The sequence below is a fragment of the Marasmius oreades genome, chromosome 3 (assembly GCF_018924745.1).
Source record: "Marasmius oreades isolate 03SP1 chromosome 3, whole genome shotgun sequence".
NCBI classification, from domain to species: Eukaryota; Fungi; Basidiomycota; class Agaricomycetes; order Agaricales; family Marasmiaceae; genus Marasmius; species Marasmius oreades.
In genome coordinates, this window is record NC_057325.1 from 2484690 (window position 1) to 2511949 (window position 27260).

Below are 27260 nucleotides of genomic sequence, written 5' to 3' on the forward strand. Positions count from 1 at the left end.
CCCGCTCGACGTGCAGGGACCAAGACGAAAAGGGAACTGTACACCCACCGGATAGCGGGTGGGAGGGCCCTCAGTCTGAGAGTGGAGCCGTAAGAGTAATCATATAAAAAGGAATAAACTTAATCTAATGTATCAAGTAAAGAGTCCCTATCAGCTACGAAATCTAGTACAGAGTTGGGTATTCTATGTGATACACGGTAGGTTTCGATTGAATCAGACATACGTTTATGATTAGCCTTGTAGGCATGATAAGTAGAATTTGTAATGATTTCTTCGACACGGCGCCAGTAAAGAAGGAAAGCGAGCAACGTCCAACCGCCGGTTTGAGCCACAATCTCGGGAGGAACTCCGGCTAGAAGGAGTTCGACAGCACCACCAATACGGAAACTATGACCCATGATATCATAGAGTTCAGCTAAAGTCCAGATGGAGCGACAGGTGTCTAGGAAAGTCTTCTTGGTGAGATGGCAAGGAGAGCCATTTTCGTCCGTGAAGGCAAATAATGAGAAGGAAGTAGGAATCTTATCATTGACTTTTAGGTGATTGCGAAGGGCCTCAACTGGACAGATGCCATTGGCATCAAGGGGTCATGGTGTGAGGGAAATGGTGCCACCTTTTTCCCGGGTAGATTTAGTCCAGGGTATGCTGATGGAGCATGAGAGGTTCCCATCACTGAGGGAGTTAAAGACGATGCGAGATGAGCGGGAAGCATGAAAATGGGGATTGAAGTCTTTGACAGAAGGGATAGTGGTCTCTCCAAGCCACCTGCAACCATAAAGCGAGCATACGGCACAAGCCCAGATCGCTGCATCCTTAGATTTCCCAAGATCTAGAGCTTGCTTGAGTACCCTAAGATGTGAGTAAGAGACTGGCGGGCGAGGATCACGACGTAAGTGTGCGCCCTCTCGATTCGCGGTGACACGTGCCCAGGTGAGACGAGGATCATCCCCACACCATGGGGCTTGAAGTTGGATATGCCACGCCCGGAGACCAGATAACCAGGAGCGACAACAAGAACCAGACTTTTTCCCGATACCATATTTGCCAATGAAAGCAAGGATGAGAGTCACATCAGCAGGCATATGTTGGTCTTCGGGGATTTTGAGATCATCACAGAACTGGTGGAAGTGGAGTATGCCAGCACCGTAGGTACCTTTAGTCCTGTCAACAATACCACCAGCCATAGCTTTTGAGGCAAGGGAGAGTACTTCAGAGGGGTACTTAGCACTGTCTTCAATCTGTTTGACAAGCGAGTAAGGGGAGAACCATCGGTGAATGCGGTCCTTTGCAGGGACAAATGGGCAAAAGAGGCTAGGAGAAATTTCGTTACCCCGTCTTGGAGGGTGTGGTATCTGTGGCTGTGGTGGAACGTCGTTTGGGAGAATGCGAGAGGACGCCGATGCGGTGGGAGCTGAGAAGAGACCTGGAAATTGTGAGGAGATGAAAGGAAAATAGAGAGATGTCATATGAGGCAAATTATGGTAACCGTTTTGATTGGACAATGGTACCGAGTAAGAGTGAGCTGAGGGAAAAGATGGCGGAGAAATGCCTGTGAGGATGGAGTTATGAGAGACAAGTGGAGATGATTTGAGCACGACTGGGATGCGCGGTTTCCCAGGGCCCTTGTCAGCACGCGCTGACAGATGACCAAAGAAAAGACTATCCATCATAGTAGATGACAGATAGAAGCTCCTCCGGTATGTCAAAGAGGAGTGGTAGTTGGGAAGCTGGGTCACCAAACTCTCCGCGCGAGAGGGGATCAGCCAGATTCTTTTCAGATTCAATGTAGGTCATCTGTAGCGAGATGAAGAGAGGGTTTAGAATAGCATAGATACGCCGTAGAGAGTGATTGATGAAGATATTAGGGCTACGGGCCTTTGCCATAGCCCCAATGGTCCCTTGGTTATCGGAGTGAACGAGGAGATTCGTAAATTTGAACGCCATCTTGTCAAGGAAGTAGACCAAAAGCTCAATGGCCAAGGTCTCTAACCAACAGATGTCGCGACCGGGTTCTTTCCAAGTTGGAAGGAGATGGAAGGCTGCCCATTGAGTCCCAATGAGAATGCCAATGCCCCATTCAGTGGAGGCATCCACGAAAATACCCAGATCACGTACTGGACCTTTAGGGTGGAGTTGGCGAAAAAATGTGGTGTCTGAGAGGGACACCTTCCAAAAGAGGAGATCTCGAATAACGGCGCGAGTAGGGTATAAACAGAGGAAAGTGTTCCCCTTGAACCTTGACATGAAATTGGAGAGTGAGGCAAGATATGAACGGCCGTCCACAAAGACAAATGCGCAATGGCAAAGAGTGCCATGAAGTTTCTGAACTGTGAGAAGATCACAACGATGAACCTTGTTCTCCAGGAAAGAGGTGACACGGCCGAGATACTTCAACCTCTTCTTCTCGGGGAGAGAGACCCGATGAAGCGGAAGGTCCCAGAGCAGACCAACAAATGTGACGATGAAGATAAAATCTTCGTCACCCTTGTCTTTTGGATCATGCCAGGGAATGCAGAGAGTCTCGATGTGACGAAGGAGTTTGGCACGGTTATAGGGATAGGAATAATGGTTGTCGGATGAGGTTGGTGAAGGGAGGAGAAAAGCATTAAGATCGTCTTCATACTTGAGGACAGGTCCAAGACCTTGTGCATGCCAGATGTCAACAACGGCATTCGATATCATGCCGGAGTTACTACTGGCACTAACTGCACCAAAAGGATGACAGTGGTCAACATAAAAGTCACCTGGTCTCCCCTGTACCACGAGGAAAGGTTTATGGTCGGGAAGAACCGGGCATGTACGATGAAATTTTGCGATATCAAGAGTGCACGCTCTCGTACCTGGAGGGGCAGAGGCGGCCTGAGGAAGTTTTAGAGTGAGTAAGAGTATGAGTAGTAGGATTGACAGAGTGAGGAGCTAGGCCAAGTAAGGCCAGGTTCGATAGGTCAGAGTGACCGGGTTCGGGAGGACAAGATTGACCAGATTTGGTAGGTCAAGTAAGACCATAGAGGAAATAGGGAGGAGCAGAGTAGGTGGTAGATGGAAGGAAGTGATTAAAAGAGACAACTCACCAGTTCGGCCATCTTCGAAGCAGTGTCGAAACGAGTGGGGAAGAGCTCCTTTTCGATGAATGAGTTGACAGAAACTTGTACTTTAGTGGACTTTGAAAGGTTTCGGCAAACGCGATGTTTGAGAGGAAGGTTTGGTCCTTGGTCTTGCGTAGCCACGATAAACGGCGATGAGATAAAATGACCACGGACTATAGTCCTCATAAGGTCTTCTGAGAAAGGACCACTGAAGCGGCCAGAAGCGAGCTCTTGGGTTATGTAGTCATCAATGACTTGAGGGTACTGGGCGACCGTGGAATGGTTTGGCATGACAATGGTCTGTTCTATACGTGGCATGTTGCCAAGTGGGAAACCATGATGGAGATTGTGGACAAGGATTGGGTATGACGACTGCAGGTTGAATTTTGCGAGAAGAGAGGCGAAGGCGGAAGAATCATATGGAGTGATGATGGACTTGAAAATCTCGTTGTGAGTTGGAAGGGAGTTGGGAAGATGAGGACGGTAATGGATGGTAGTCGAGAAATCAGTGTAGGGAAGGGGTGAGGAACGAGCAAGTTTACGAAAAGCCTCAGGTGACAGACTTTCTGTCACGACATTTCCAGCTGAAGGCGCGGTGATCAGACTGGCCGCAAAAGGAGCAGACGTGTAATCTAGAGCAGGTCTTTCCAGCATTGCAACCGGAGGCATAGATGTTGTGGGAGATACAGATGGGTTTGTTTGTGGTTGGATGCATGATTTCGCCACCACGAAGGGCTGCCCATGGTCTCTCGCCACTGCTGTCAACATGGTCCATGAGTTTATGAGACTCGGCACATAAGAGGCAGCTAGGGGCCGAGTTCTTTCTGTTTTCCCTACTGCCCTTCTGAAAGGGAGTGAAAGAACGATCTGAGCGAGATGGCTCAGACCGCTTTTTCCCTCCAGAAGATGAGGATGCCATCTTGAACTCTTCCCTGAGTTTCAGGATCTGTTCAGCCATAAGATCCTCAGATTTCTTCATCCATTCCTGCGTGAAGTCTTCGGATTTTTTAGCCAGTTGACAGTCCTCGTAGCACTTCGCATAGCGGGCCCAGTCGAAAGCTTTACGATGAACAAAGAACTCCTCGCGGAGCTTATATTCGGTTGGTTTCCACCACTTGTAAAGGGTGTTACGATCGTGCTGGGAGAGAAAAAACTCGAAGTGAGTATGGAAGTGACTACTGAAGAAGAGTACTTCCTCCTCGTCAGCTGAAGAAGGATTGTCCTTCTTGTATTTCTCGTCGACGTCCTGAAGAAATAGCGTGAAATTCAACGCGCATTCTCGGAACATCTCGAGGTCCTCCGTGCCGTCCATGCCAGACGGGTCGTCTAGTATGACGTGCAGATCCGTGCAGATCTTCGATATGTTGAGAACGGTGACCTTCGCAGGTTTGGAAACTGAGTTGGTAGAGATGGTAGTGGGAACGACGGTCTTCGTGTCGAGAGCGAGGAGATTCTTGTGTATATACCTGATATGATTTGACTGAAAAAGGCCTAAAGGGAGTGGAGCGTGAGCAAAGGCTGCATGAAGAGCTTCAGGAAATACGAGGGGAGGTTCCTTTCCAGGAACATGAGAAATGAGTGTAAACGGCTGTGCATATATCTGCCTAGCAGGTGTTGCACTACCAGACGAACTGCCTGCAGCAGGCTGAGGCTCTTCGTTCGACCTTATAACCCAATCCAAAATGTTTTGCGGAAGATACTTTTTGACCTGATCGAAAAAAGGTTTGTTCTTCTTCAGAGTAATGTACTCCTCGTCGTCCAGTGTGATGAGAGAGGCCATCTCACAGTCGGGAGCGGGATTTTTTTCTGGATCTTGCAAGTGCTGAATCCTTGTTTGTCTGATGTCCGCGTTTTTCTTGGAAATGGACGCGTTGAACGTGATGCGCTCGGTGAGGGAGAGCTTCTTCAGTTGTTGAATGACGACGTCGTTTGTGTGAGTGACCGGTTTTCTACCGGGAAAATTCTGGGAGTCAGAACGCGTAAGGAAATGCATGATTGAGAAAGGAAAATTTTTTAGAAGAAGAGCAAGAGAGATATGGATGTCAAAATGCGAGCGGCGAGATGGACGCGTGAGGAGAAGAGTGCTGCGAGCGCGTCCATCTGCCGCGTGATCTCATCCTCAGATAATCTCTCGCAAGCTCGACCTTATCTCGGATTTCTTGCGCCGTGAGAAATAGAGGTTCCTTATTAAAACGAACTTCTCACGCGCAAAACTTGATTTCCTCTTCGTCTTCTACTTCCATCTTCTCAGCTTTTTTTCTTGCTTAAGGCGGCATTGCTCGCGCCCACATTTATCTATATCTCTTGTTTCGACCAGCGACCCCTTCCCCTCTCCTACCTTCTTGAATACCTGCCTAATGACCTCTCAAAAGAAGGTTTTCCAGCCCTATGTCGACGACCGCTCCATGAACGTGAATGCTGTCAAGATTGTGAACCTCCCGAATCATGGTATGTGTAAATTGACTTCTCTGAGCAGCTATTGAATACCGCTCTATAGTTAACCGCCGTGAAATCATTGCCTTGTTCAACAAGCTCATCGGTCAATCTCGCCTTACAATACTAACTTCAGTTTGTCTCATATTCGTATAGGCGATGTTCGAAGTACCTCGGAGTTTCGCGACGCTATTGGTACGCATATGGAAATCGTTTTTTCGTCTCGAGACGCAGCCAAGTCAGTTCTTCCACGTTGATAACATGGTTAATTCTCATGAGTCTCTACAGGAAAGCTTTATGCATGTCTGGATATACCATCGGTGGTTGTTCATTGTGAGATATCCTATCGACCATTTTAATCGTGCATATACACACTTTAGACACCAATGCTGACATCATTGTCAGAGTTGTGACGCCCGTAGAAAGTGTCGAAGATCGCGTACCAAAGCGACCTGATGAACGTCGAAATCTTTACGTTCTAGGAATCCCATTCGATCTGACTAAGTAATGGCTATTGATACTTCAACTTTTTGTCGCTTATAGACTTTGACAGGAACGAGTTTGCTGCCGTATTTTCTCGTTACGGGACGGTTACTCATTGCGTTGTCCTTGCCACGGTGGATAATGTGTCGCGCCGCAGAGGGTTCGTGGTTATGTCCACTCATGAAGAGGCGAAGCGTGCAATGATGGCATTGACGCGTACTCAAATCAAGTATGTGCTCGTGCGTCTTACCCAAACGCTGAAGTAAACTCTACAAGGGGCCACACCATTGACATATCATGGTCGATTGTTCAACGCTCACAAGGCTTTCTTGATGGTGGCGATCGCACCAATGTATTCGACCCCTACGGCAATTTCTCCTCTGACAACCCTCAAGACGATACGTCCAATCCAATCTCTCCAGACATTCATTCTACGCCATCGGAAACTTCTTTTACTCTGGTATTCATTCCCTCAACCACCCTCTTGGTTACCAACCTTCCTTTCATTCTATTCTCTCAAACCTCGGACTTGGAGCCGCTCTTATGCCCTTTCGGAGAGATAAAGAAACTCGAAATGATTAGTTTGCCCTCTCCACAAGAGACCACTTCTGTCTTGGCGGAATATACCGACATCTCAAGCGCCCAAGAGGCAAAAGAATCTCTTCAAGGACAGTGCTATGTCAATTACAGGATCAATGCCGAATACGCTTCTCTTACTGCTGCGATGACTCAACTTAACGCTACACCTGGATTTAATATCAATGACTACGATGGAAAATACCATTGCCGCGACCATGTTGGCTTTGCCCAACGAGCTTGCTCTACTGCACCGGATCCCTTTCGTTGTTTCCACAGTGTTCTTGGGGGACAAACTGCGCCTGCTAAGCGACCGCTACAAGACATCAGTAATTCTTCCTATCATATTTCTCAAGCCCTTCAATATGCGACACCTCACACGATCCCCACCTTTCCTACCAAAAGGCCGATCTCACGCACGGGTTCGGCTAGCTCAAAGTGAGTTTTCAACGTCTTCCCAGTCATACATCTCATACTCATTTGTTCCCCAGATGGAGCGTCGAATCTTCCCGGTGCCCTTCTCGTAATCATAACCAGAATCAGCTTTGTTCACATTCAAATCAATCGCATCTCAAGTATGGTCAGACCAAGGGACGTGCGTGTGCGACCCACAATTAAGTCGCTCGGTTCTGTGGCCGCTGCATTCTGATCACCATCGATCTTTGCATTGCTTTCCTCTCATTTTTCGTCTTCAAGCATCATCAACACTGCAACTGCCCTCTTTTGCTCGGCTTTTCCTCTTGCACTTCACTCTTTATCATGCCGAGCTTATGTTTTCTTCCACACTGTTTCTATACATCCCTTTCCACGGTCGCTTCCCCTAGATAGTGTAAGCTTACACTCGGTCAAAGACTTGTCGCTCAAGAATACAGTGATCCGCCCACGGATCCCTCCCATTCCATGCATTTTGTACAGTAGGTCACAGGTTTACATGCATATTATAATTCAGCTGTTTGTATGTTTTGTTCGGTACAGCCTCGTTCGTTCAGGGGGAATCTGGGTAACGCATTTATGATCAGTATCGTGGGCAGACCCAAACCTTTGAATTTGCACTCTGGAAGAACGTACCGGCGTTCGCTGTTCATATTACTTAGTTCAGGAACGGAAAGGCTGTCCATTCGGAATTTCGGGCATGATCTTTGGAAGCCCTGAACGCTCCTCCTACTAGTACCTATTATGGAGTACTCCTAGCTTTTGATGGAGTGTCCTATTTTGTCCTGTGTTTATGTTCTTGTCGTTCAATTCTCTGGAGTCAATACAGGTCTTTCCGTCAGTTAAAGCCATGGTGCTATAGGCGGTCAATTCGCGAGTCACCTTCCGTATCCCCCCGCAATTTGCCTCGAATGACGCGAAAAGCTGTGGAAAGGGCGCAAAAAGTTTACAGAAATTTCTTGGCCGCCGCTAATTGACAGCTGGTCGAAGTCTAGGGATTTGGTTAAGATCAGAGCGTACCAATACTGCAGTGCCAGTGCCTAGGCGGCTTGAAACCAGCCACTTCATTTGTCGGCGACGGCGAAATGGATACTGAATAGTGAATGGCCACGACGCGAAGTCTATCAAGTCGCCCACCAGCCCAGACCCAGGCCTCCCACGCTGTCGACCTCTTAATCAGACTGTCATCATCGTTTCCCGTTTCCATCGACGGCGGACGTCAAGTCAGGACGAGATTCGCATGAGACGGCACCAACAAGGAACTATCGCCAGCGACCGAAATACAATTCAAATTAAGCTGCGGATACATTCGTATTTACAGGAGACAAGGAATCAGGCCTAGTGTGCCGGATATTGTCATTCAGGCTGAATTATCTCCGGAGACAAACATGACTAGGTGTGGAATGACACTTTCGCACACGGTCGTTGTTGGAATATTTTCTGGTTGTTTGACTGCTTGATTAATTACCAGGCACAATCACGCAAACCAATAGGAAGCTTCCCTCGAGGGTACTACATACAGCAATCAAAAGTTGCACAGGGCCGTTGCTAAATTTCCGTTCCCAACATGTACTCCTTCCATTTCATCTCCTGAAGTCGAATTACTTCCGCGGCCTGACCAACTCGCATCTGGACGGGCAGTTCATAACAAGGTACATTAAGTCGCATCAACGGACTGAAGTCCATCAACGTCAATGTTTCATGCACAATGACTCCTCCATGAATGCAGTTCCTGGATCATCTCAGTACCCATGCAATTGCAAGGTGCTTAGTACCAAGGGGTCGTCCTTCAGTTCGTCCACCAGCAGGAGATCGATAACCTCTCGTCTTTCAAGAGAATCTCGCGCTCAACTGCTGCTATGTGCATTTCTGAGATGGCCCGTCTCTACTGATTTCCGCGCTCTCTTACGCTCTACGACTTGCCGTACATCTCAGGGCAGATATATACGTGAAAGGTACTGAAGTCTTTCTGCATCTGCACATTTCAAAGGAACGACACTCGGAATGCTGATCATCAAATACTCGAGAGCATGAATTGGAAAAAAAAATTGTGCCGTTGCCGATAGCTGGGTATTAAAGGACGCAGTTGGACTATCATTTTCTGTAGCTTGCAGCCCCAGTTGACCGCTTGCTTTCACTCTCCTTCACATTTCGGGTCTCGTCTACCAACATGCGATTCACTGCTCTTTTTGCAGCGTGCACGGCCGCTTTGTCTGCTACCTCTGGTGCTTTGGCGGCTCCTGCGACTGAAGCCTCTATCAATCTCCAGCTCGCAGGTGGTCTCTCTCTATCTAATAACTTTGGTGCTCCCATTCCACCTTGGGAGCCCGGCTGTGTACCAGGCTGGTACTATGGCGATCACCAAGAACTTCTCAAGATCATCATCCCATGGTTGAAGAACGACGTACGGAAGCCACCTTAATCTTCAATTTTTCAAAACTAACAGTTGTGAAATAAGTTCATCTGCAAACTCCTGGAGCTTCTTCACCTTGGAATCCTATGTCCTCACAAGCCTCCCTACAACCCCCCACCAGGAGATGGTTGGAACCAGACATTCGATGGCTATGACGGTGCCATCCAGGCTGACGATTACCTGACATTCGGATTGGTTGATACTGTCGATGGTATGCATGGTATTTTCTCTAATCACACGAACAGAATGATTTACGAATGATCTAAAGATTGTAAGGCTATGTGTGGAAGTGTTGAAGGTTGCACTTTCATTAACAGTATGTCCTGTTCCTTCCCCCTTTCTCCGTACGATTTTGATCTTGACATCCTTTTTTCGTGGCTCAGCATACCACGATGTCAACGGGAAGGTATGTGGTCCCTGTTCCCGCCGAACTCTATGTGAATCTGACCATACGATCCTCACAGGACGGTAGCCCCCTCTTGACATGCTCGCTATTCAGGGGTTGTCACGGCCAGGATCAGGCCACCAACAAGGGGGGACAAACCCAGCCTGACGGGAGCATAGATCATATTGAAGACAGTGCTGGGTATTGCAAGCAGTAATTTCGGTGGAGGGATTTCTATTCTGGACTTTGGAAATGGGACTTTGAATAGTTTTGGTACTTCATTCGTGCGCTAGATACCCTGATGTAATCACGTGTTATTTCTCCCGCCTCACAAATAGTGAGATACTGAGGAACCAATATCATTATACATAATTTAGGACTCGTAGGACTTATAGTCTCAGGCTGCAACTCAGAGCCCCAAAGTTCCGTGCAAAAGGTCGCTGATCGGTTTAGGTAAGAACTTGTTGGGACTGATCTCGGGTAAAGGAGCGTCGGAGACTGAAGTAGCACCGAAATATTCAGCGTTTTCTATAAAGCGCCCACTTCCGTAGACAGGTTTGGCTTTAGGCGCTTTGAATAACTGGGCTTCCGTGTTGAATACGACTAAAACGAATAACAGAATGTCAGTGACACAGGTATAAAAAATCATGAAGAATCTCGACGAACAATCATCTAGGCTGATATGTTTCGGATCATCGAAAGTGAGGTACCTAAGGATAACGTTCATTAATCCGAGAGCGTTAGTAACCCGGATCAATATCCATGGACTCACAGGTATTTCAGCACTTCAGCAAACCAGAAACTTTCTGTATCATCAATCAAGCCTTGCGAGGGGTCGTCGACATCATTCAAACCAGCATATCCGCCAGTCTTCGGAGCAGGAAGGTACTTGTTGAAACTATCGATGGCACTAGCTGCACGATCGAGATACTTGGTATCACCGGTAGCACGCCAGGCGTAGAAGTTGGATTCTAATACTTCGGGTCGGAGAATGTAATCGGCGCCTGTAATGTAGTAACCGTGTTCTTGATAGAATATCTGTTGTTCGCGGGTAAGGATTGCTTTGTTCGAGGAATCGGTCGCGTTGGTAGTGATGTATCGGAAGACTTCTGGTCCAATACCAGTACTACGTGTCGTGTTCAGGTTAATAGAGGACAAGAACGCGAAGAGGTTGAACATACTTGGTGCCGGCGTATGTATTCCAACATGCGTCCGTTAACTCCAGTCCAATCTTGACGATAGTCTCATTGTTAAGCAGCCTTCCACCTACGGGCTTTCATTAGATATTAGAAAGAATACTGAACTACTATACCCACCGTAAATCCAATTCCCGCCGTGAAAGCATGCTAGATGAGAACCGACGCCGATAATGTTGCGGTTATCGTCCTGGTCAGCTAGGTATCGGTGCTCGCCAACCGTGGAAGTCTACTAGAGCTTGTCACAAACCAAGCTCAACCAACATGTATATGAAACTGACCCTTAGGAGATTCTTGATGGACGAATCGACGGCAGTGGCCCAGGTATCTGCAAACAAGTTGTCGTTGTCGTTGGTAAGACGTGCGTATTTGATCAGATATTCAAAGTAGCTGTCAGAGCCTCCTCCCCAAGTCTATAATTATGGCGTTGGTGGACTTCACTGGATTATTCTGGTTTTTACTCACTACGTAACGGCCAACAAACTTGTTGGTGCTAGGGTCGATACCCTGAGCGGCAAGGCCTATTAGTTTCAATGATCAAGACAAAAGCATCCGCAGCGTATTTTCTCTGTATTGCATACCTGGAAGCGGAGCAGGCTGAACTAGTTGTCAGGGAACGACAAAAGGAGCTAAACAGGCGACAATGCTCACAATTGCAGCAATAGTTCGGACAGCATCTTCGGTTAATCGCCTATACGTGTCGTTGCGGGTGTATTTGGATAGTGTGGACCACTCAAGGTCAAGCTTGACATGCGTGTCGTCAGCAAATGAATGTTTAACGTTATATATACCGAATACCACGCAGACTGACCGTTCCAGCCTCGGCGATATTGCTCTTCGGAACGTATGAGGGTCAATGCTTCACATCGCGTCAAGATTATTCGTACCGAAGAAATGGTTGGCAGATTCGTTGAAAAATCTATGTGGCCAAACGGGATTTTCTGGTCCTGATAATAATTTATCAGTGGGGGAAACTTCGGTTTGGCTACTCTTACCGGTTTTACCCAAGCGAAGGCCATCTTGTCTGCAACCTGTTTGGCCTTTTCAACAAGAACAGGGTGCTTCTGTTCACTGAGTTCATAGGCACTGAGTAATCCTCCAAGGTAACGAATGGTGGTTTCAAATACGCTTTGTGACTGCCTTTAGCTGCGGCAGTCTCAGACGCGATGGCGAACTGAACATACCTAACAGTGTCAGGTGTTTGCGACATGCTGAAATCGATCTTATTCACGAAATCCACGGCTTCATTGAAAAAATCCTTGAGGTTTCAAGTGAGCATAGTTGCTTGGTGGGAACGCAAATTGACCTTCGTACGTCGAGTCCCATGACAAGCTGAAGGGAATCAACGTTAGATATCAATGTAAGGCTCGTTAAGCAACATTCATACCATTGTAGGCATCCCGTCGACGATGGTTGCTCCCCAACCGTTGCGTCCATCATTGAATCCCCCACTCACAGGATTGAGGTCATCATGTCCAAAAGCAAACTTTCTGGAGGAGATATTTGGAGGAGATTCAGGTAAATGCAAGGGGGTTTAACGCACCTGTACGCCTCATAACTGCGGGTAAAGATTTCCTTGACGGCTTCGCGGTGTATTGGGGCAGTGGGCGGCAAGACCAATGATGGGCTCTGAACAGAGCCAGCTAAAGCTGTAGCAAGACATGTGAAGGATAGTAGTAGGGTGAATGAACGAGCGAAAATCATCATCGTACGAGTGTACTGGAGGCTACTGGAGGAGAGAAAAGTATTCACGCTTTTATAGGGCGTGATCCTATCCATTCCACATGTCGTATCGGACGATCTCGAAATGGAAATAATTGAGAACCGAATTTGCAAAACTTGGACATGAACCTTATGAAAGGGGGTGATGGAACGCGATATAGAATGCCTGTTGTAAACTTGGATTTTGACTCCCCTTCAAATTCAGATTGGGGAACCCGATGTTCGACACATGATAAGAAGAAGCATGGTATGGATTCGGCAGACCATAAGGCCATAAACGGAGTTCCTCGAAATTGCTTGCATGTCGAATGGTTAGGCACGTCGCTGGGTCTCGGGAGGACTTCTGACGAGTTTGTCATAAAGCATGTACCAAATAAAGATCGCTTTGTTGACATGCATGGCATGGGTGCGAACATCAAGTTTCGGTCTTCAATCTCAGTTTCCGGTATTCGTCCTAGCCGAGGGAAGAGCTTGTTCGGATGAGCTTGGGACATATTGGTCGCGTAGCGGATGGTCACGGTAGCTTGTGACTATTTGAAAGCGCACTGGCGCGACTATTAGCTAGACCTCAAACCACCATCATCATCCTATATTGGCTAACCCGCTCGCTGTCGAGTCCTCAAAGCAGACCACGCTCTTTACCACCATGTCTATAACGAGCTTACCTCGAACATTCCTTTTCTCACGACGTGTCTATTGTGGCCTTTTCGTTCTTTCACAACTATCATTACTGGCTACAGCAGTGCCGCTGTCTCTCCATCAATTTCAAGAGTTGAAAGATTCTTCTACTTCCACAACTTTTTCTGGAAGCTTCTTCAATCGTCCATCAAGTATCACATCGATCCTCCCAACGGCCTCTCCAGATACAGAAGTACGCCCACGACTCCCTGACAAGGCTACAAATGTTTTGCAACATATATCCATGACTCAAGTCACATTGTCGCTTCCGAATGAGGACACAGCATCTGCCCCGTTATTATTTCTCTCTACAAACCCACCCTCACCCTTGATAACGGCCGTCGATCGTGAGGTCATTTCCTTCGCTACAAATGATCCTGCCACCAAAACGCTTCCCGAGACGTCAATACCACTACGTCTCTCTACACCTTCCACTATGCTACTCGTGCCCTTAACAACTCAAACTCTCAACTCTGTGCCGCAGACCTCAACGCTAGCACCTAGTACAGCTCCCGGTAAAGCGACTTCCCATCCATCCAATCCAGCATTTCAAGCTACAGTCGTAGATCTGCCAAATTTCTCTTCTATCGCATCTGAACCAACGACCGCCCCCCTCACTGCATTGCCTCCGCTATTCACAGGTTCTGCCAACAAGGAACCATCTAATATCGCATCCTACCGCCAACTCATCGTCCTTGGATGCATACTGCTGGCGTTTTTGGCCTTCATTCTTATCAGCTTTGTCTTAGCTCGCTCCCAATGCTCTAGCTTGTGCTGTATCAGAAAGAGACCGATTGACCATGGTTTGGATAAATGTATTGAAAAGGATATGGAGGAAAAGGGATCTTGGGCGCGATTATCCAGTTTAACCTCGTTGGCACCTGAGGACGGCCAAGCGAACTCTGCGCCTTCCTTTCGAAAAGTGATGCAAGATAGAGAGATCGCACGCCTTCAGAATAGGGTTATTGATATAGTTCCAGATTTTCCGAGTAGCAGGTTCTCGGTGACTTCGTCGGACTTGGGTTCCGTTCATGAAACTTTCCAGATTGGTGAAGCTGAGGAGGACTTTTCATCTGATGGGAGATCGGACGTGTCGCCGTTACTTCCACCTGGGGAGTTTTTCTCGCTTCCTTCATCTTCTACCATCGTTTCGAGGCATTCAAGGAGAAGTAGTGCACCCGTTTTTGGGAGACATCGGAGAGTAGCCGGATTGAGTATGGCATCATATCGGTTGAGCCGAGCGAAGTCAATTAAAGCGAAGGCTAACAACCTTCATCGCAAGTCCCGGTCGGTTCCTGGTGGTGGTGGAAGATGGCTATGAGGGTTCTAGCCATTTGTAAGATTTGTGAATTGTACATTGAATTGAATCACTCCTTTATCTCGTTCATGATATCAACCATAAGTGGACCCACCCTGCCCTGCGGATACGACGTCGATGGGCTGAAACTTCTCTCTCCATCTTTCAGATTCTGAGAGGTTGTTTACTTAAATCCTTGAGACGATGATAACCTAGAAGGTTCATTAATCTGAAGACACCGCCGATGGCAGTCGTCACCTCCTTTCACCACCGGCATTTTGTTGTCATGTGGCAATTGTGTTGTCTATGTCATGTCGTAGTCATGTAGACCCCATGTGGAAGTGCTCGGTGTGACCGAAATGTGACTCGAACAATGAAAATTGATCGAAGTTAACCTAACCAAGATTATGATTTTGTAGTAAAATATGTTAGTTATTGTGGCCAATGTAGCGATCATTTGTGCGTAAAAGAGGTAGATAATGCACGGGCCAGTGGCCAGTGCCAGAGCACTTAATGAACAAAGCGTCGACGCGCTTGCCTTGGTCCCATGGCCGTGTTAAAACTCCGCTCGGCCGACGGTCACAAGACGTCAAGTCGGTCAAAAACTTTTTGTTCACACTGTCACTGTGCAATGATCCGCCCTCCTCACCTCGCTTTTTGACGGTTGAGACAAAATAAAATGGAAAATTATTCTTCCAATTTTCAAAGCCAGTCGGTTGGCTGTCTGTTCTTCAAGAAGCTTAACATTGACTCCCAACATCGAGTGTGATGGAAAACTAAAATATCAACACTGTCCACTATCTATTCTGAGTTGGAGCCAAAAGCAACCCTAGAAGAAGGGACAAATTTGAAACCCCTTTTGAAACACAGCACCAAAAATAGTAGCACAGTAAATAAATTGGTCCATATATATCAAATAAATCTGAGATTGACAAACAAAAATTGAATTAGAAGGAATCAGAGAGCATAGAGTACATATAAAAGCCAATAAGCTCGCTAATTTTCGGACCTTAGAAGTGACAGCTGCTCCATCTATAGCGAGTCGTCGAGGAAGAGTAGGAAGGGACGAGTCATTGACACGTGTCCTATCATATATACCATCTAGTGCCATGTATTCTGCTACTCTTTGGCAATGTGACATTGTGTGACTGATATTTTCAAACACCTTTTCAGAGCCCTCTCTCCGGCACCTCTCTTCCTCCCTGTCCACTCAACAAAATCACTAGAAATTCGGGATTTAGGTAACACAGATATTGTTCATCTGTTGTACCAGAGCTGACAGAGGAATAATCATAGTAAGTAATAAGTATGAGTCTGATGCTAATCTTTAAAAATTTTTAAACTCAGGGACAATAATAGTATGTACACATATAAGCAACGACATAGACAACGCAGTTGCCACATGACAACAAAATGCCGGTGGTGCCTTTGGTTTCTACCAAGGATCCCTGCACAACTGCTGTTGAGGAGAGGGTATAAATCATAGGTAGGAGAGAGATTATGATTGTCACGAGGTCACACAAACTGCTGTAACGTTGAATTAGCATTGAGGCATCTTTGTGGACACTGGATCGGCAGAAAGCGGCATTGCCGAGAGCTGCCGTCAGCGCTCATTCCATTCATTCGGTTTTTGGCACTGCCCCTGGCCCTTGCTTTATCTTCGTCTTTTTTGCCCAAACGATCGCTGCACTGACCCAAATAACTATCATAATTTACTACAGAATCGGAATCTCGTTTAGGTTAATTTTCATCAATCCCCATTGTTCGCGTCACAATTCGGTCACATCAAACATCCCCACATGGGCCTTACATGACTATGACATGACATAGACAACACAGTTACCACATGACAGCTAAATGCCGCCAGTGTTTACATGCCAAACCCATTCGTACGCGGCTCCTCTAGTGCGGATCCTCATATAGGAATCTTTTCTCATTTCGAGAAAGCTTTTATGTCTTCCCGTCATCGTTCAAGAAACTCTCTTGGAAAGCCGTCAATCTCTAAAAACCCTGTGTCTTTGGAGCCTTTCGTTCCTCCTTCTCATTTCATACTGGGCTATTTGATATCCATGTACGAAGAAACCTCGAGAATGGAAGTGTCTCTCAATGCCGAGTGCGGTCTGGCATCCGTCAGTGGTCCGAGTCAGTGAAGTCACTATCCAGAGAGATCCATCGTCGTAGGCATCTCTTTACTCGGGACGATAAGATTCCACCAGTCCAAACTCCAAGTATATTTGGCTGTTAGGACAGGACCAGACGATGATTGTGGGACTTGTCAGGTGGGTGTCTGACTTAGGGGACAGTCCTTTATGCACCACCCATATTACTCCTTCGCTCCTTGAAACGTCTAGACCACGCCGTTTTTATACCCGCCTGTATCCCACCTACCTGTTTCTACTGGAGACGCCGAGAGCTTGCAACAGGAGATCAAAGCAACGACGAGCCGATGAAAAATGAAAATGACGACGTTGATGTGATTTCGGAGGCGGCGGCGGCCATCAGCAAAATGACATCATGTTTTTTGCCTTTTTTAGGCTTTTTTCGGCTTTTTCGATGGCAGGCAAGTCACAAGACACTTTTCGTTACGTTTTTAACTATATATAGATAAGAAAAGCCGTAATTACTCTTTCTAAATCTTATGTAACTTTATTTACATCTATTTGCGCGTTCACACTCGGAACTGACTTGTCCCAAAAAGGACATAGATTGCGGCTTGTCGGCTTTTCCGTATTTTTGGTGGAGAAAAAACCGAAAAAAGCCGGCGCTGTTTGTTTACTGATGGGCACGCAGAAGGACGCGGTACACAAGCCTTTCGGGGTGCCCAACAATGTCCCCGACAGATAAAACTGGCAAGGAGGTAATGTAAACAATGGTTTGCAACCGTATACATAATTTAATATGCACGTGACAGGCGGGTTACTTTACGTGGGCGCTTCTCTGTGCCTCAGTTTACATGGGTCGGGTAAGCTCCATCTACTAAAAACACTCAGATATGTCGTTAATTAGTAGTTGCTGGTAGCATTCAAATTTGCTGTGGGCGGCAAGTTAATAGGAGGAGCAAGGTTAAAAGCCCTACTATATAAGTATTAGTTCAGCACTCGGCTGGCACGGGTGGCATCCTCGGGACACAAACGCCTTCCAAAAAGGGAAGGTCCGGCTCCAAATTGCTCCAAATTCCCGTTCACGTGCCGATTATGACGTCATTCATTGCCTCAGTTGACCACCTCTTAAAGGGCGGATCACATTCCCCCACCCGCTCTGAATATTTGTACGAAAGACACCCATGTATCGTCAACAACCACCTATATATCCAGCAGCAAGTGATCCTACGTATTCCAGGCTTTCTGACTTTTGTTCATCTGTCGTGTCAACAGGCCTATGCACCACCTCTCGCACAATCAAGTGTCGTTGACCAGCGTTATAGTCCAATGGCGGCAACTGTAAATCCCCTTCCACCTTTTGGTATGCCTCTCTTAGGAGGAAGCACCAGGCGACAGTCTTTTCCCGTTGTACCTCAACCACAATACCTTGCTTCCCCAATGACGCAGAATGTCGGGTACGCGGGTTCATCTGTGATCCCACAGGTACCAGGTGGATATGGAGCAGCTAGCTATTCGGATTCAGGAGTTTATGGAGGCACGTACAATACCGGCGGGTATGGTAGAAGTGGATACGGAGCAGCTAGCTATCCGGATCTGGGAAGTTATGGAAGCGCGTACACTGGTAGCGGGTATGGTGGAGGTGGATATGGAGCAGCTAGCTATCCGGACGTAGGAAGTCCTCGCGGCGCGTACACTGGTAATGGGTATGGCGGGTATGGTGGTCCATACCTGATGCCTCCGCGACAAAACAATCCATCCGTCATCATCATCGACAACGGTCGAAGGAGACACCGAAGCCACAGCCATGGGGGACATCACCATCATCACGGTCACGGTCACGGTCACAGCCACAGCCACAGTCGTAGTCATAGTCATAGTGGCCGTGCGCAGTATGCAGATATCGAGTATCCTGGAAATCATGGATCATTAAGAAGGATGAGAAGTTGCGATTCGCTTTGATGATACCTCCAGAGCTACCTTCAATCTTTATTGTTATTGTAATAATTTTATCTATTGCATTTCTTTGTACATCTTCATTTGTTGGTGCATGATTTGTACGCAAATTTTGTTGTCGATTGCTCAAGGGTTTCAACTGTCTAATTTAGCGGTAGCGAGGCAACAAGTCAAAAAGATGAAAAATCTGAGTAAAGCAAGGGCCGTGAGTGACCGTCGTGGCAGTAACAGACAACGATAATCCAGATAGCGTAAACAAGTTCCAAGAGTGGCGGGAGCCATTGAGACCAGAGTAACACAGGAAGAAAATCAGGCCGGACGGACGAAGTCAATGACGCGCTGGTATTCTACAGACGCATGTCGAATGAGAGAATCGCGGCTCAAATATGGAGGTCCTTACCCTGACAAACGGTCTGGATTTTCGCCATACCCTTGCCCCGAAGGGCTCCGCCTGATTCACGCGCATTTACGTTATCTGAGCGACATTTTTGAATAAAGGCCTGGCCAGGATAAGGAAGTCAGGAATACGGCTGAGACAGGAAGGACCACATTACGCACTTGCAATTTCTCTTCTTCATTAATAATCTCGCACCATATTTTCCGAATGTTGTCCTCTTCAGTTGCGTGGCTGATAAGGAAAGCTTCAAGTAATTCATCACTGGGCAGAAAGCAGCAGGGTAATTTCAATCCACAGAGGTGTTCGTAGAACTGAGAATAATCACATAGCCTGAACCGCAACGTTGAATTCTTCGACAGAGCCGGATATCTTGCAATGCATGCCTTCGTGAGTATCCCTCCACAACAGACCTTCCAAGGAAGCACCTCTTTCATGATATGTTTCTTGATGGCTACCAGAATTTTTTGTTGATGTTCTTTCTTCCTCTTCTCCGCAGAGGCTAGGGCATTTAGAGACAAAATTATGAATCTACGGGCAGAATATCGAGAAAGTAGAATACCCCTGAAAGTTTCTGCCATAGCCATTTCTAAGCTAGAAGATGTAGGAAAACTGAGTGTGTTCACTGTTGGTGTGGTTTTGGAATAGCTAGAAGGCCACAGACGCTGCATGATCATCCGATGCGCTTGAGTTGCTAGCTTGAGAGAGCATAAAATCGAATCCATCCTTTGGAGGCTCTCCCTTTACACGCCTTGGAGGCATTGTACGTAAAGATATCCAGAGTTCGACGAGTAGAGTGAAGGAAAGCGTGCGTCGTCACGGTCACCTGGTACTGCCGAGGTGTGACACACCGCATCCCTTACCTCTGACGACCACCATAATATCGATGGAAGATCCAGGAGGATTGCCCGCGAAGCGAAAAAGGGTTGATAGTACCGAAATGACCGGACCTGATGGATTTACGAAGGCAAAAATTGTGTCAAAACCGAGGTCAAGAGCCTCCGTCCCTATTTTCCAGTCCGCTTTCGACACTGGGCAAGGTGCGATCGCATGCAGTGTTTTGAGCGCCCGAGAAGCTAACAAAACCTGCAGTTCATGGAAGTAATAAACCAAAATCGACAACAAGATCGAAAGGTTCTTTAACCGCCTTCCAACCGAGCCACAAGGCTGGTAGTTCTACCTCGGAACTTGGTTCTTCGATATCCAATCCTTTGACAGAGCACAGAACACCGATTTCGAAAGGGTTACCGCCTTCAAAGCCTCTCCACGTAGTCAAGGCACCTCAGTTCCAAAAATACAAGTCGACAACGTCGGAAACATCTTCAAAGCCATTTTCGAAAATGAAGGTGCTGCCGCCACCCGTCGTTACCACTCCCCCAACTATAGTCCCATCAATTGTGTCATCAAAAGTCCTGAAAAATCTAGCTCCACCCTTGTTTCCTGTCGTCGATGCATCGTTCTTGTTGTCTTCAGTGGATCATAAGCCCATACCACAATTTCTACCCATACGTCCGTCCACTCCTCCTTATGAGAAACCCATGAAAACTATTGGAACAACTCGTGTGGCCCTGGTCACCGATATCTCATCCGATGGGGCTGCAGAGTTGGCCAGTATCTTACTTCAGCAACATCACGTTGAGGACGAGTCAGATGGCTACCAGGTCCCCGAAAGCAAATGGGGCCTGCAAGTTAGTCCTCAGAAGGGCAAGCAACGCGTGCGTGGGCACGAACATGGCGTCAACAAGTTCATCCGGTGAGAACCTCACTATTCTTAGCGAACGTGTCCTATAATTACTCCGACGTTTTTCATATCATAGTGGTGGTCTGGCGGCGCAGGCATCTTCAGTGCTCTCACATCTAAACACCTCCCTGGCACTCTGGTCGAAGGAGATCTCGATGCATTTCTCTACTTCAAGCAGTAGTTCCCGGTCTTATAGACTTCCGAAACCTGACATGCGTCTTCAAATCGTGAAGATTATCCACACGCCCCCTCCAAACACGTCTTCGATTTCCATCCCAGGCGTTGCAATCTGCCGACGAGAAATTCCGTCTAAAATTGCACCCTTTCCCCTTGAAGTTCTGCCGCAACATGCATCTCATACCGAGTTCCAATATTTATTGACCTTACTATCCTTCGTTGCGCGCCCATCTCCACCTGGAACGGCAGTACGCAACCCCATACATTTCAAAGATAACCGGGAGATTTGGGTGTGGAAGCCGTGGCGCATGATGTCGATAGAGGATCTGGGGAATCGGTCACACCACTTCTCGCAGGTGTTGACTATTGAAGATGACGAGAATAAAAGGGATGCAGAAGAGCTTTTCGCTTCTCTTCAAGATGGTAGCATTACCTCCACGAAAGCTGCTTTGGAGGATGTAGCTTATCTCTGCGATCGATTCGTGATTCCTAGCTGAATGAATGCGGGCGAGGAGAGGTTTTTGCAACGCTGGTCAATGCAGCTCAGCGGTGACAGCCAGTCTAAATCTGCTGGGACCTCCAGATATGTTGCTGTATTCCCCCCTCAAGCTCAAGCCCGACCCTTACTCTGTGAAATCGCCGTGACGCCGCTTGAACAGTTGTAGGCTCGGCCTTTGTTGGTTCCTAACTCAAACGAATGAATCATCACTACTGTGGTCCGGGATCGTGGTACCTAGAGTGTTCACATCTCTGCACGCTTGACTGCTCTGGCTGTTAGGACTACGTACTGCCCTCGTGCATATGATCACGAAGGTCTACAAGCGGGCCAAGACGTCTTCATTTGCGTAGTCCGACGATATGCAAACGCCTCATAAGTATGTGATTGTTTAGTCACTTCACGAACTGCCATCATACCGAGAAATTACTCTGGTGAGTGTGAACATTGACCTGTTCTTGGTCTGCATAGCCCGAGTTCTCACTATCCAAGAGTGGTTGTCTCTGGAGAACTCATTGTGTAAGTACATTGTGTTATAATTTAATTTGTCTCTCCTCCTAGCAGTAAAGTTCCAGTAAGGCTAGCTGGCAACTAGTGTTTCCTCATCGCCAAGAGCTGTACATTCAAAGTTTCATCAGGCCTAAGTTTTTTACTTAGATTCGGACCTGAGTACTGAGTGCTGCTGTCAGTTTCCACTCCGGTCTGTGTCAGCCGTCTGAAAGACCTTGGTCGACGACGAAGACGTCGTCTCAAAGCTGCATTGGTTGTGTTAAGTTTGGTGAAATGAACACTAGCAACGTGCTGTAAGACCTCACCAGAGCTTTGCATCTACCCAGATATTGAGTAGCTGACCATTCCCGCATGTTCGAACGTTGATGGAACAATTGAGCGGAAGGCCGAGCAGAGGCCGAAACAGTGAATGGACCTTTACCGTCTAATACTATAAACAACTCTCGTCCCCTTTGCTCCCGCCCTCCACCCATTCTTATGGCATTTCCTCTCACGTATCGTCAACGATAGCTATATCGGTACCCTTATATCGGCACGTTTCTGATACTAGTCCCCTGATTGCTTCTTCAGCCTTCACTATTACACAGGCTACACGATATCGATTCTTTATAAAGAATGAGCGTTCGTGACGCTTACAATGAACCCACGATCACCAACGACGATATTTCTGGGCGGGAAGAATCGATGCCCCCGCCCTCCCTTGATAACAATGGAAGAGTTAAAATCAAGCGGAAGGAGGTCAAGAAGAGTGGGTTTGGCTTGGCTTTATTGAGCTTTCAGACCCTTGGTGCGTTATCAACCATATGATGCTCAGCTTGGTGTCCTAATTTTCCGGCTAGGCATCGTTTACTCCGACTTAGGTTCGTTTTTTTGACGAATAGCAGAAAGAACTCAAAAAATACAGAAGAAATTTGGCAGGAACATCACCGCTCTATGTTTTGAATGGTATATGGCATAGTAATGACAATTCTCCTCCGAAGGAAGATGTCATTGGAGGTGTGAGCGCGATTATATGGGCTTTAACACTCTTACCGTTGATAAAATATGTGAGTGGACTCCTCTGCTGCTTGCTGTGCAATTTTTAGTTACCCCGGTCCAGGTTTTTATCACTTTGAAGTTTGCGACTGAAGAAGGTCCGTAAGCTCATACACTCAAAATCACCGGACTCTCAGTGATCCAACGCTTTCGGCTTCGCAGGAGAGGGCGGTACTTTTGCTCTGTATCAGGGCCTATACTGCTCCTCGAGACCTAAAACTAGGGGAATCTCCAAAACATCATTCATGGACCGATTACGGTGGCCCCTTTTGATATGGGTAAGTAACCATTTTCCTTTCTGTCTCTGCTTCTAGCTTTGGGCCTCCACCCTCATGGGCAAAATAGGCCCGATCATTCTCTTCCATTTTATCACTCTAGAGGATAAGCTACTTCCTGCGCTTCGGCCTTAAACGATTTCTCCTCTCTCCGTTTAGGTTGATGGTGGTGATGCAATTTTATTAACTTCCATATTACTATTGCATACCTAGGCCCTTTTCGGAACCTCGTTCGCCTCTTTCGCTTCGCTCAAACTGTAAAGTATAACTAATTCCACTGGTATAGGCTGACAATAGCGGATGGCATACTGACTCCCGCAGTCTCTATCGTGGCTGCCATCAGTGGAATAGGTATTCCTCACCCCCGGATCTTGAATAGCTTGAAGCCGATATCAATCGTAATGACATTCCTTTCCTCGGTATCTCTGGCCCTTACTGATCCTTCGTAGGCGATAGTAGTAGTATTTTTTCTCTGGCAACGGTTCGGGACATGGAAGTTGGCTATAACATACGGGCCTAGTAAGTCTTTCTACGATTACCAGAGACTTTGGAACTGACTGTGATCTAGTTGCCTTTATATGGCTTCTCTTACTCGCAGTAACGGGGATATGGAATATATGCCTATATCCTGGAATATTTCGTGCTTTCGACCCATCGCGAGCTATATTGTGTAAGTTGCGCTACCTTCATTTAATTTTAGTACCCACAATCTCTCTAGTCTTCATTCGAACCAAAAATTATGAGCTCCTTGCCGGCGTGCTCTTGGCTTTGACTGGATGCGAAGCTATGTTTGCATGGTGATCTTTTCATCTCATTTTATGAAGCAGCCAGATCCTAATACTTCAAGTCACACAGTGTCGGCCATTTCAATGCGCTATCCATTCAAGTTTGTTCTTTGCGGTTGTAACGAGGCTGCAAACTAAATTACTTTCCAGCTCTCTTTCACCCTCTTCGTGTACCCCGCGCTCGTCCTCACATATCTTGGTCAAGGTGAAGCAGCTTTTCTCGGTTAGACGACACATACTGAAGTTGACCGTTTTGAGGTGCTGCTCTTATCGTCAAAGGCAACGTGGTCCTGGACAATATTTTCTATCAAACAATACCAGGACCCGTAAACGGACCACTTTTCTGGTACGCGATGGAATATTACTTCCGTAAATGCTATTCTTACCTAGTGGTCTGATTCGTTTCGGAAACTCAGGATTATGTTCACGATGGCCATTCTTGCAGCGGTGCGTACTAGTTTGTTTGTTTGTTTTTGCTCCCGTTGGTTGATCTCATTTACAACTAGATAATTGCTTCGCAATGTCTGGTCACTGCAACTTTCAGTCTAATTCAGCAACTCGTTAGCGCAAATTGCTTTCTCCCTCTCCGTATATACCACACTTCCAACACCCACCAGGGCCAGATTTATGTGCCTGCGGCTAATTGGTTGCTTATGATCGCCTGCATCATCGTTCTCGCAGCTTTCTCGGACACAAGGAGTCTGTTGAACGCTTTCGGATTCGCAGCTGCCACGGTGATGTTTACGACAAGTGTTCTGCTTGCCGTTCAAATGCACGTGGTGAAACGGTGGCCAGTCATCGTGGGAGTCGTGTACTTGCTCACTTTTGGCGCCCTGGATGCGCTGTTTTGGGGCGCATCGTTCGAGAAAGTACCCCATGGTGCTTGGGTTCCCCTGATGATCGGTCTCATTTTGTATGTCTCTGTTCCTTTTTGTCTTGAGATGCTTTCAGTTGACATCATGAATCCACAGGACAGTACTGATGTGTCTATGGGCTTGGGGGAAGGTAATCTCCGTTTGTTTTTCGCAAGTGGCCGCGGTTCTGACAGTTCCATTAGACACTTGAAGATCGCTTTGACGGGAAAAATGTGTTGGAGTTGCCTGGGTTTGCAGTTGAGCAGGACCGTGCGCTCGCTCAACTGGCACAAGAGCTTACACTCGCTGATGATGCGTCGGGGGAGCATTACGCTTTTTACGTGCCGGAAGTCACAGAGACGGCTGCTGTACGGGACATGGTTGGGCTCTCTCGCGTCAGAGCAAGAGGAGACAGGGATGTCAAGTATGACAATCGCGAGCTTATGCGAATACCTACTTGTGCTGTGTTCCATCGCTATGTCGCAGGAAGAGGTTTTCCTCATGCCTTTTCTGGTATGTCTTTAGTATTTCATCGCGTGTAGTCCTGAACTAACGCGACCGATCCAGCTTTCGTACGGCAATGGCCTGGGGTCCCCCAAGTGTTGGTGAGCGGAACTTGAGATATTGCTTATGCTTCTGGCATTGACGTTGTGTGAGATTTTCCTTTCTGTAACTATTTTGCCCACTCCGAGCGTCCCTGAGCATCAACGGTATATCGTTTCAAAACTGGGTTCAATGGAAGGTCTGCAATTTATATCTTTACTCCCGAACTTTCAAATCATTGACACACGGTTGTAGGGTTTTATTCTATCACTTATCAACTAGGATTTCGCGATCCATTTGACGTTAAGGCATGTTTACCTCTCTTCTTCTGACCTCGATTATTACTGACCATCGGTATTTCTACAGGTCGATAATCTGTTACCTGCACTATATTCATTTGAAAGAGAACACGACCCGGAGTATGGAGACGTGGCTATTGAAAGACTAAAAGCAGTGTCGGGTTCCTTAACCCATATGTGCGATACTATTGCAATTCCGAGTCCATTGACGCTCACGTTCCCTTCGTTCAGTGTTCCACAGTATAATTTGAAAAGCCGTGATGTCTTTGCGCCGTCAAGAGGGGGCTTTGTTTTGAACTGGATTCGTAGATATTTGATAGAGGATGTTTATCAACGTCTGTGTGAGTTCGTTTGTTCTTCCTCAGCTATTTCACGATCTTTGACGGTGACTAAACAGCCGTGATGTTTCCGGATACGATAAACTGGCGTACTGCGCCAGATCAGTAAGTTTTACCTGATGTCTATTCATTGAATGACTGGACTTACAGCTGCGTCTGACAGGTTGGTTCATGTTGGAATAACTGCTGTCATCTAGTATTGCACTTCGATTGTATTAATGGTTACGCTCCCACAGGTGTGGGCTGTACGACTTTAGGGATGGACCGCTTGGTACGATATCAATGTATACTTACCTATGACGCTGGATAGACCTTGTTGCGTGTTTTCTATCATTTAGGGTATGTTCACAGCGTAGAAAACTGATGAATGTTGGTGACAATCCTAAGTTTGAACGTTTGAACCCCCGCCAAACACGGTCGAAAGAGTGTCACCAAACGCCATTACGAGTGTCTTCAAATACACGTTATCCCGCACAATACGGGGAATTAGGATAGCAGGGATTTCGTATGATGCCAGTTCGCCCTGGTCAAATTTTCTTCCGGGACTGTCGAGATGCATGTAGATGAAACTAGGAGAACGTATATGAGGTGGGCTTGGACTAGATTGGGATAGGTGGAAAGGATTTACTGTAAAGTGCGTCTGTAGGCTCGAGTCCAGCAAGTCGCGGTCACCGGACTTGTGTGTCAACCGTGGTCGAGTCTGAAGTATTCATTTTTCCTGCACTACTGAAATCAGACTGACATCTAAATTACAGGTTTTGGCGAAAACTGAAAACACGGCATCGCGAATCGGGCACTTTGGCAGGCCTAGCAGGGGCGTTGAAGTTGAAAGGTGTTGAACCAGGCGGGTACATAGTACGCCGCGAGCCTATCATCGGCGGAAGTCTATGCTTCACTTGTGCCTTCGGATAGTAGGCGGGAAGACAACACTCAGTCGTCTGAGGTCCTCAAATTTCAATGGGTTTGTACCCCATAAACGGAACGTACTCAATTAGGCCAAAAAACGCACAACATGATGGAAGTCTATCACGAAGTATGTCCGCTAATCCGCACCTGT

General features: G+C 47.0%; 8 protein-coding genes across 9 annotated transcripts; 6 read left to right on the forward strand and 2 right to left on the reverse strand.

The window, feature by feature from the left end:
- The first annotated feature begins 5312 nt into the window (after positions 1–5312).
- Positions 5313–7522, forward strand: E1B28_006122 (uncharacterized protein). Its single transcript, XM_043150743.1, has 8 exons — positions 5313–5534; positions 5584–5625; positions 5676–5757; positions 5808–5852; positions 5925–6023; positions 6073–6231; positions 6279–7016; positions 7070–7522. Exons 1-8 carry the CDS (start codon positions 5444–5446, stop codon positions 7194–7196), a joined length of 1383 nt encoding a protein of 460 aa, XP_043011833.1. The 5' UTR covers positions 5313–5443; the 3' UTR covers positions 7197–7522.
- Positions 7523–9120: 1598 nt separating this feature from the next.
- On the forward strand, positions 9121–10112 carry E1B28_006123 (uncharacterized protein). The gene is made up of 5 exons (XM_043150744.1): positions 9121–9414; positions 9469–9634; positions 9692–9739; positions 9807–9829; positions 9888–10112. The coding sequence occupies exons 1-5, from the start codon at positions 9181–9183 to the stop codon at positions 10023–10025; spliced, it is 609 nt and encodes a 202-aa protein (XP_043011834.1). The 5' UTR covers positions 9121–9180; the 3' UTR covers positions 10026–10112.
- On the reverse strand, positions 10009–13266 carry E1B28_006124 (uncharacterized protein). The gene is made up of 16 exons (XM_043150745.1): positions 12548–13266; positions 12392–12494; positions 12319–12336; positions 12189–12262; positions 12000–12132; positions 11892–11951; positions 11816–11839; positions 11656–11748; positions 11586–11601; positions 11470–11525; positions 11286–11417; positions 11125–11233; positions 10990–11074; positions 10581–10934; positions 10475–10518; positions 10009–10411 (listed from the first exon to the last, which is right to left on the reverse strand). Exons 1-16 carry the CDS (start codon positions 12781–12783, stop codon positions 10218–10220), a joined length of 1731 nt encoding a protein of 576 aa, XP_043011835.1. The 5' UTR covers positions 12784–13266; the 3' UTR covers positions 10009–10217.
- E1B28_006125 (uncharacterized protein) lies at positions 13262–14814 on the forward strand. Its single transcript, XM_043150746.1, has one exon. The coding sequence runs from the start codon at positions 13373–13375 to the stop codon at positions 14723–14725; it is 1353 nt and encodes a 450-aa protein (XP_043011836.1). The 5' UTR covers positions 13262–13372; the 3' UTR covers positions 14726–14814.
- A 3139-nt stretch (positions 14815–17953) lies between these two features.
- Positions 17954–19084, forward strand: E1B28_006126 (uncharacterized protein). Of its 2 annotated transcripts, none has more exons than XM_043150748.1 (2): positions 17954–18021; positions 18076–19084. In XM_043150748.1, the coding sequence occupies exon 2, from the start codon at positions 18130–18132 to the stop codon at positions 18760–18762; it is 633 nt and encodes a 210-aa protein (XP_043011838.1). In that variant the 5' UTR covers positions 17954–18021; positions 18076–18129; the 3' UTR covers positions 18763–19084. The 2 variants fall into 2 exon arrangements, with proteins under 2 accessions (XP_043011838.1, XP_043011837.1); XM_043150747.1 differs by having other exon boundaries at positions 17954–18017; positions 18076–18900.
- Positions 19085–19136: 52 nt separating this feature from the next.
- On the reverse strand, positions 19137–19912 carry E1B28_006127 (uncharacterized protein; the record flags this gene model as incomplete). The annotated part of the gene is made up of 5 exons (XM_043150749.1): positions 19137–19256; positions 19315–19414; positions 19479–19522; positions 19579–19744; positions 19815–19912. 5 exons carry the CDS (start codon positions 19910–19912, stop codon positions 19137–19139), a joined length of 528 nt encoding a protein of 175 aa, XP_043011839.1.
- A 95-nt stretch (positions 19913–20007) lies between these two features.
- Positions 20008–22047, forward strand: E1B28_006128 (uncharacterized protein). Its single transcript, XM_043150750.1, has 3 exons — positions 20008–20190; positions 20243–20903; positions 20968–22047. Exons 1-3 carry the CDS (start codon positions 20037–20039, stop codon positions 21563–21565), a joined length of 1413 nt encoding a protein of 470 aa, XP_043011840.1. The 5' UTR covers positions 20008–20036; the 3' UTR covers positions 21566–22047.
- Positions 22048–22481: 434 nt separating this feature from the next.
- E1B28_006129 (uncharacterized protein) lies at positions 22482–26611 on the forward strand. Its single transcript, XM_043150751.1, has 25 exons — positions 22482–22592; positions 22645–22861; positions 22914–22934; positions 22993–23120; positions 23174–23207; positions 23272–23387; positions 23598–23614; positions 23671–23782; positions 23834–23903; positions 23953–24054; positions 24103–24181; positions 24240–24270; positions 24320–24374; positions 24428–24515; positions 24586–24616; positions 24676–25082; positions 25141–25174; positions 25227–25536; positions 25591–25628; positions 25681–25765; positions 25822–25874; positions 25933–26042; positions 26097–26206; positions 26263–26308; positions 26367–26611. Exons 2-25 carry the CDS (start codon positions 22690–22692, stop codon positions 26398–26400), a joined length of 2283 nt encoding a protein of 760 aa, XP_043011841.1. The 5' UTR covers positions 22482–22592; positions 22645–22689; the 3' UTR covers positions 26401–26611.
- The last annotated feature ends 649 nt before the right edge of the window (positions 26612–27260 follow it).

What these genes read in the sequence shown, in the direction of transcription:
- E1B28_006122 (XM_043150743.1), top strand. Translation starts at nt 5,444, where the DNA reads ATGACCTCTCAAAAGAAGGTTTTCCAGCCCTATGTCGACGACCGCTCC. An exon ending in TGTGAACCTCCCGAATCATG is followed by an intron (nt 5,535 to 5,583) that starts GTATGTGTAAAT and finishes ACCGCTCTATAG; the next exon opens with TTAACCGCCGTGAAATCATT. An exon ending in CTTGTTCAACAAGCTCATCG is followed by an intron (nt 5,626 to 5,675) that starts GTCAATCTCGCC and finishes ATATTCGTATAG; the next exon opens with GCGATGTTCGAAGTACCTCG.
- E1B28_006123 (XM_043150744.1), top strand. Translation starts at nt 9,181, where the DNA reads ATGCGATTCACTGCTCTTTTTGCAGCGTGCACGGCCGCTTTGTCTGCT. An exon ending in ATTGGTTGATACTGTCGATG is followed by an intron (nt 9,635 to 9,691) that starts GTATGCATGGTA and finishes AATGATCTAAAG; the next exon opens with ATTGTAAGGCTATGTGTGGA. An exon ending in ACCACGATGTCAACGGGAAG is followed by an intron (nt 9,830 to 9,887) that starts GTATGTGGTCCC and finishes CGATCCTCACAG; the next exon opens with GACGGTAGCCCCCTCTTGAC.
- E1B28_006124 (XM_043150745.1), bottom strand. Translation starts at nt 12,783, where the DNA reads ATGGATAGGATCACGCCCTATAAAAGCGTGAATACTTTTCTCTCCTCC. An exon ending in CAAACACCTGACACTGTTAG is followed by an intron (nt 12,133 to 12,188) that starts GTATGTTCAGTT and finishes GCAGTCACAAAG; the next exon opens with CGTATTTGAAACCACCATTC. An exon ending in AATACATACGCCGGCACCAA is followed by an intron (nt 10,935 to 10,989) that starts GTATGTTCAACC and finishes CACGACACGTAG; the next exon opens with TACTGGTATTGGACCAGAAG.
- E1B28_006125 (XM_043150746.1), top strand. Translation starts at nt 13,373, where the DNA reads ATGTCTATAACGAGCTTACCTCGAACATTCCTTTTCTCACGACGTGTC.
- E1B28_006126 (XM_043150747.1), top strand. Translation starts at nt 17,985, where the DNA reads ATGTATCGTCAACAACCACCTATATATCCAGCA. An exon ending in AACCACCTATATATCCAGCA is followed by an intron (nt 18,018 to 18,075) that starts GCAAGTGATCCT and finishes TCGTGTCAACAG; the next exon opens with GCCTATGCACCACCTCTCGC.
- E1B28_006128 (XM_043150750.1), top strand. Translation starts at nt 20,037, where the DNA reads ATGGAAGATCCAGGAGGATTGCCCGCGAAGCGAAAAAGGGTTGATAGT. An exon ending in CGCTTTCGACACTGGGCAAG is followed by an intron (nt 20,191 to 20,242) that starts GTGCGATCGCAT and finishes CAAAACCTGCAG; the next exon opens with TTCATGGAAGTAATAAACCA. An exon ending in GGCGTCAACAAGTTCATCCG is followed by an intron (nt 20,904 to 20,967) that starts GTGAGAACCTCA and finishes TTCATATCATAG; the next exon opens with TGGTGGTCTGGCGGCGCAGG.
- E1B28_006129 (XM_043150751.1), top strand. Translation starts at nt 22,690, where the DNA reads ATGAGCGTTCGTGACGCTTACAATGAACCCACGATCACCAACGACGAT. An exon ending in CATCGTTTACTCCGACTTAG is followed by an intron (nt 22,935 to 22,992) that starts GTTCGTTTTTTT and finishes GAAATTTGGCAG; the next exon opens with GAACATCACCGCTCTATGTT. An exon ending in TCAATGCGCTATCCATTCAA is followed by an intron (nt 24,271 to 24,319) that starts GTTTGTTCTTTG and finishes ATTACTTTCCAG; the next exon opens with CTCTCTTTCACCCTCTTCGT.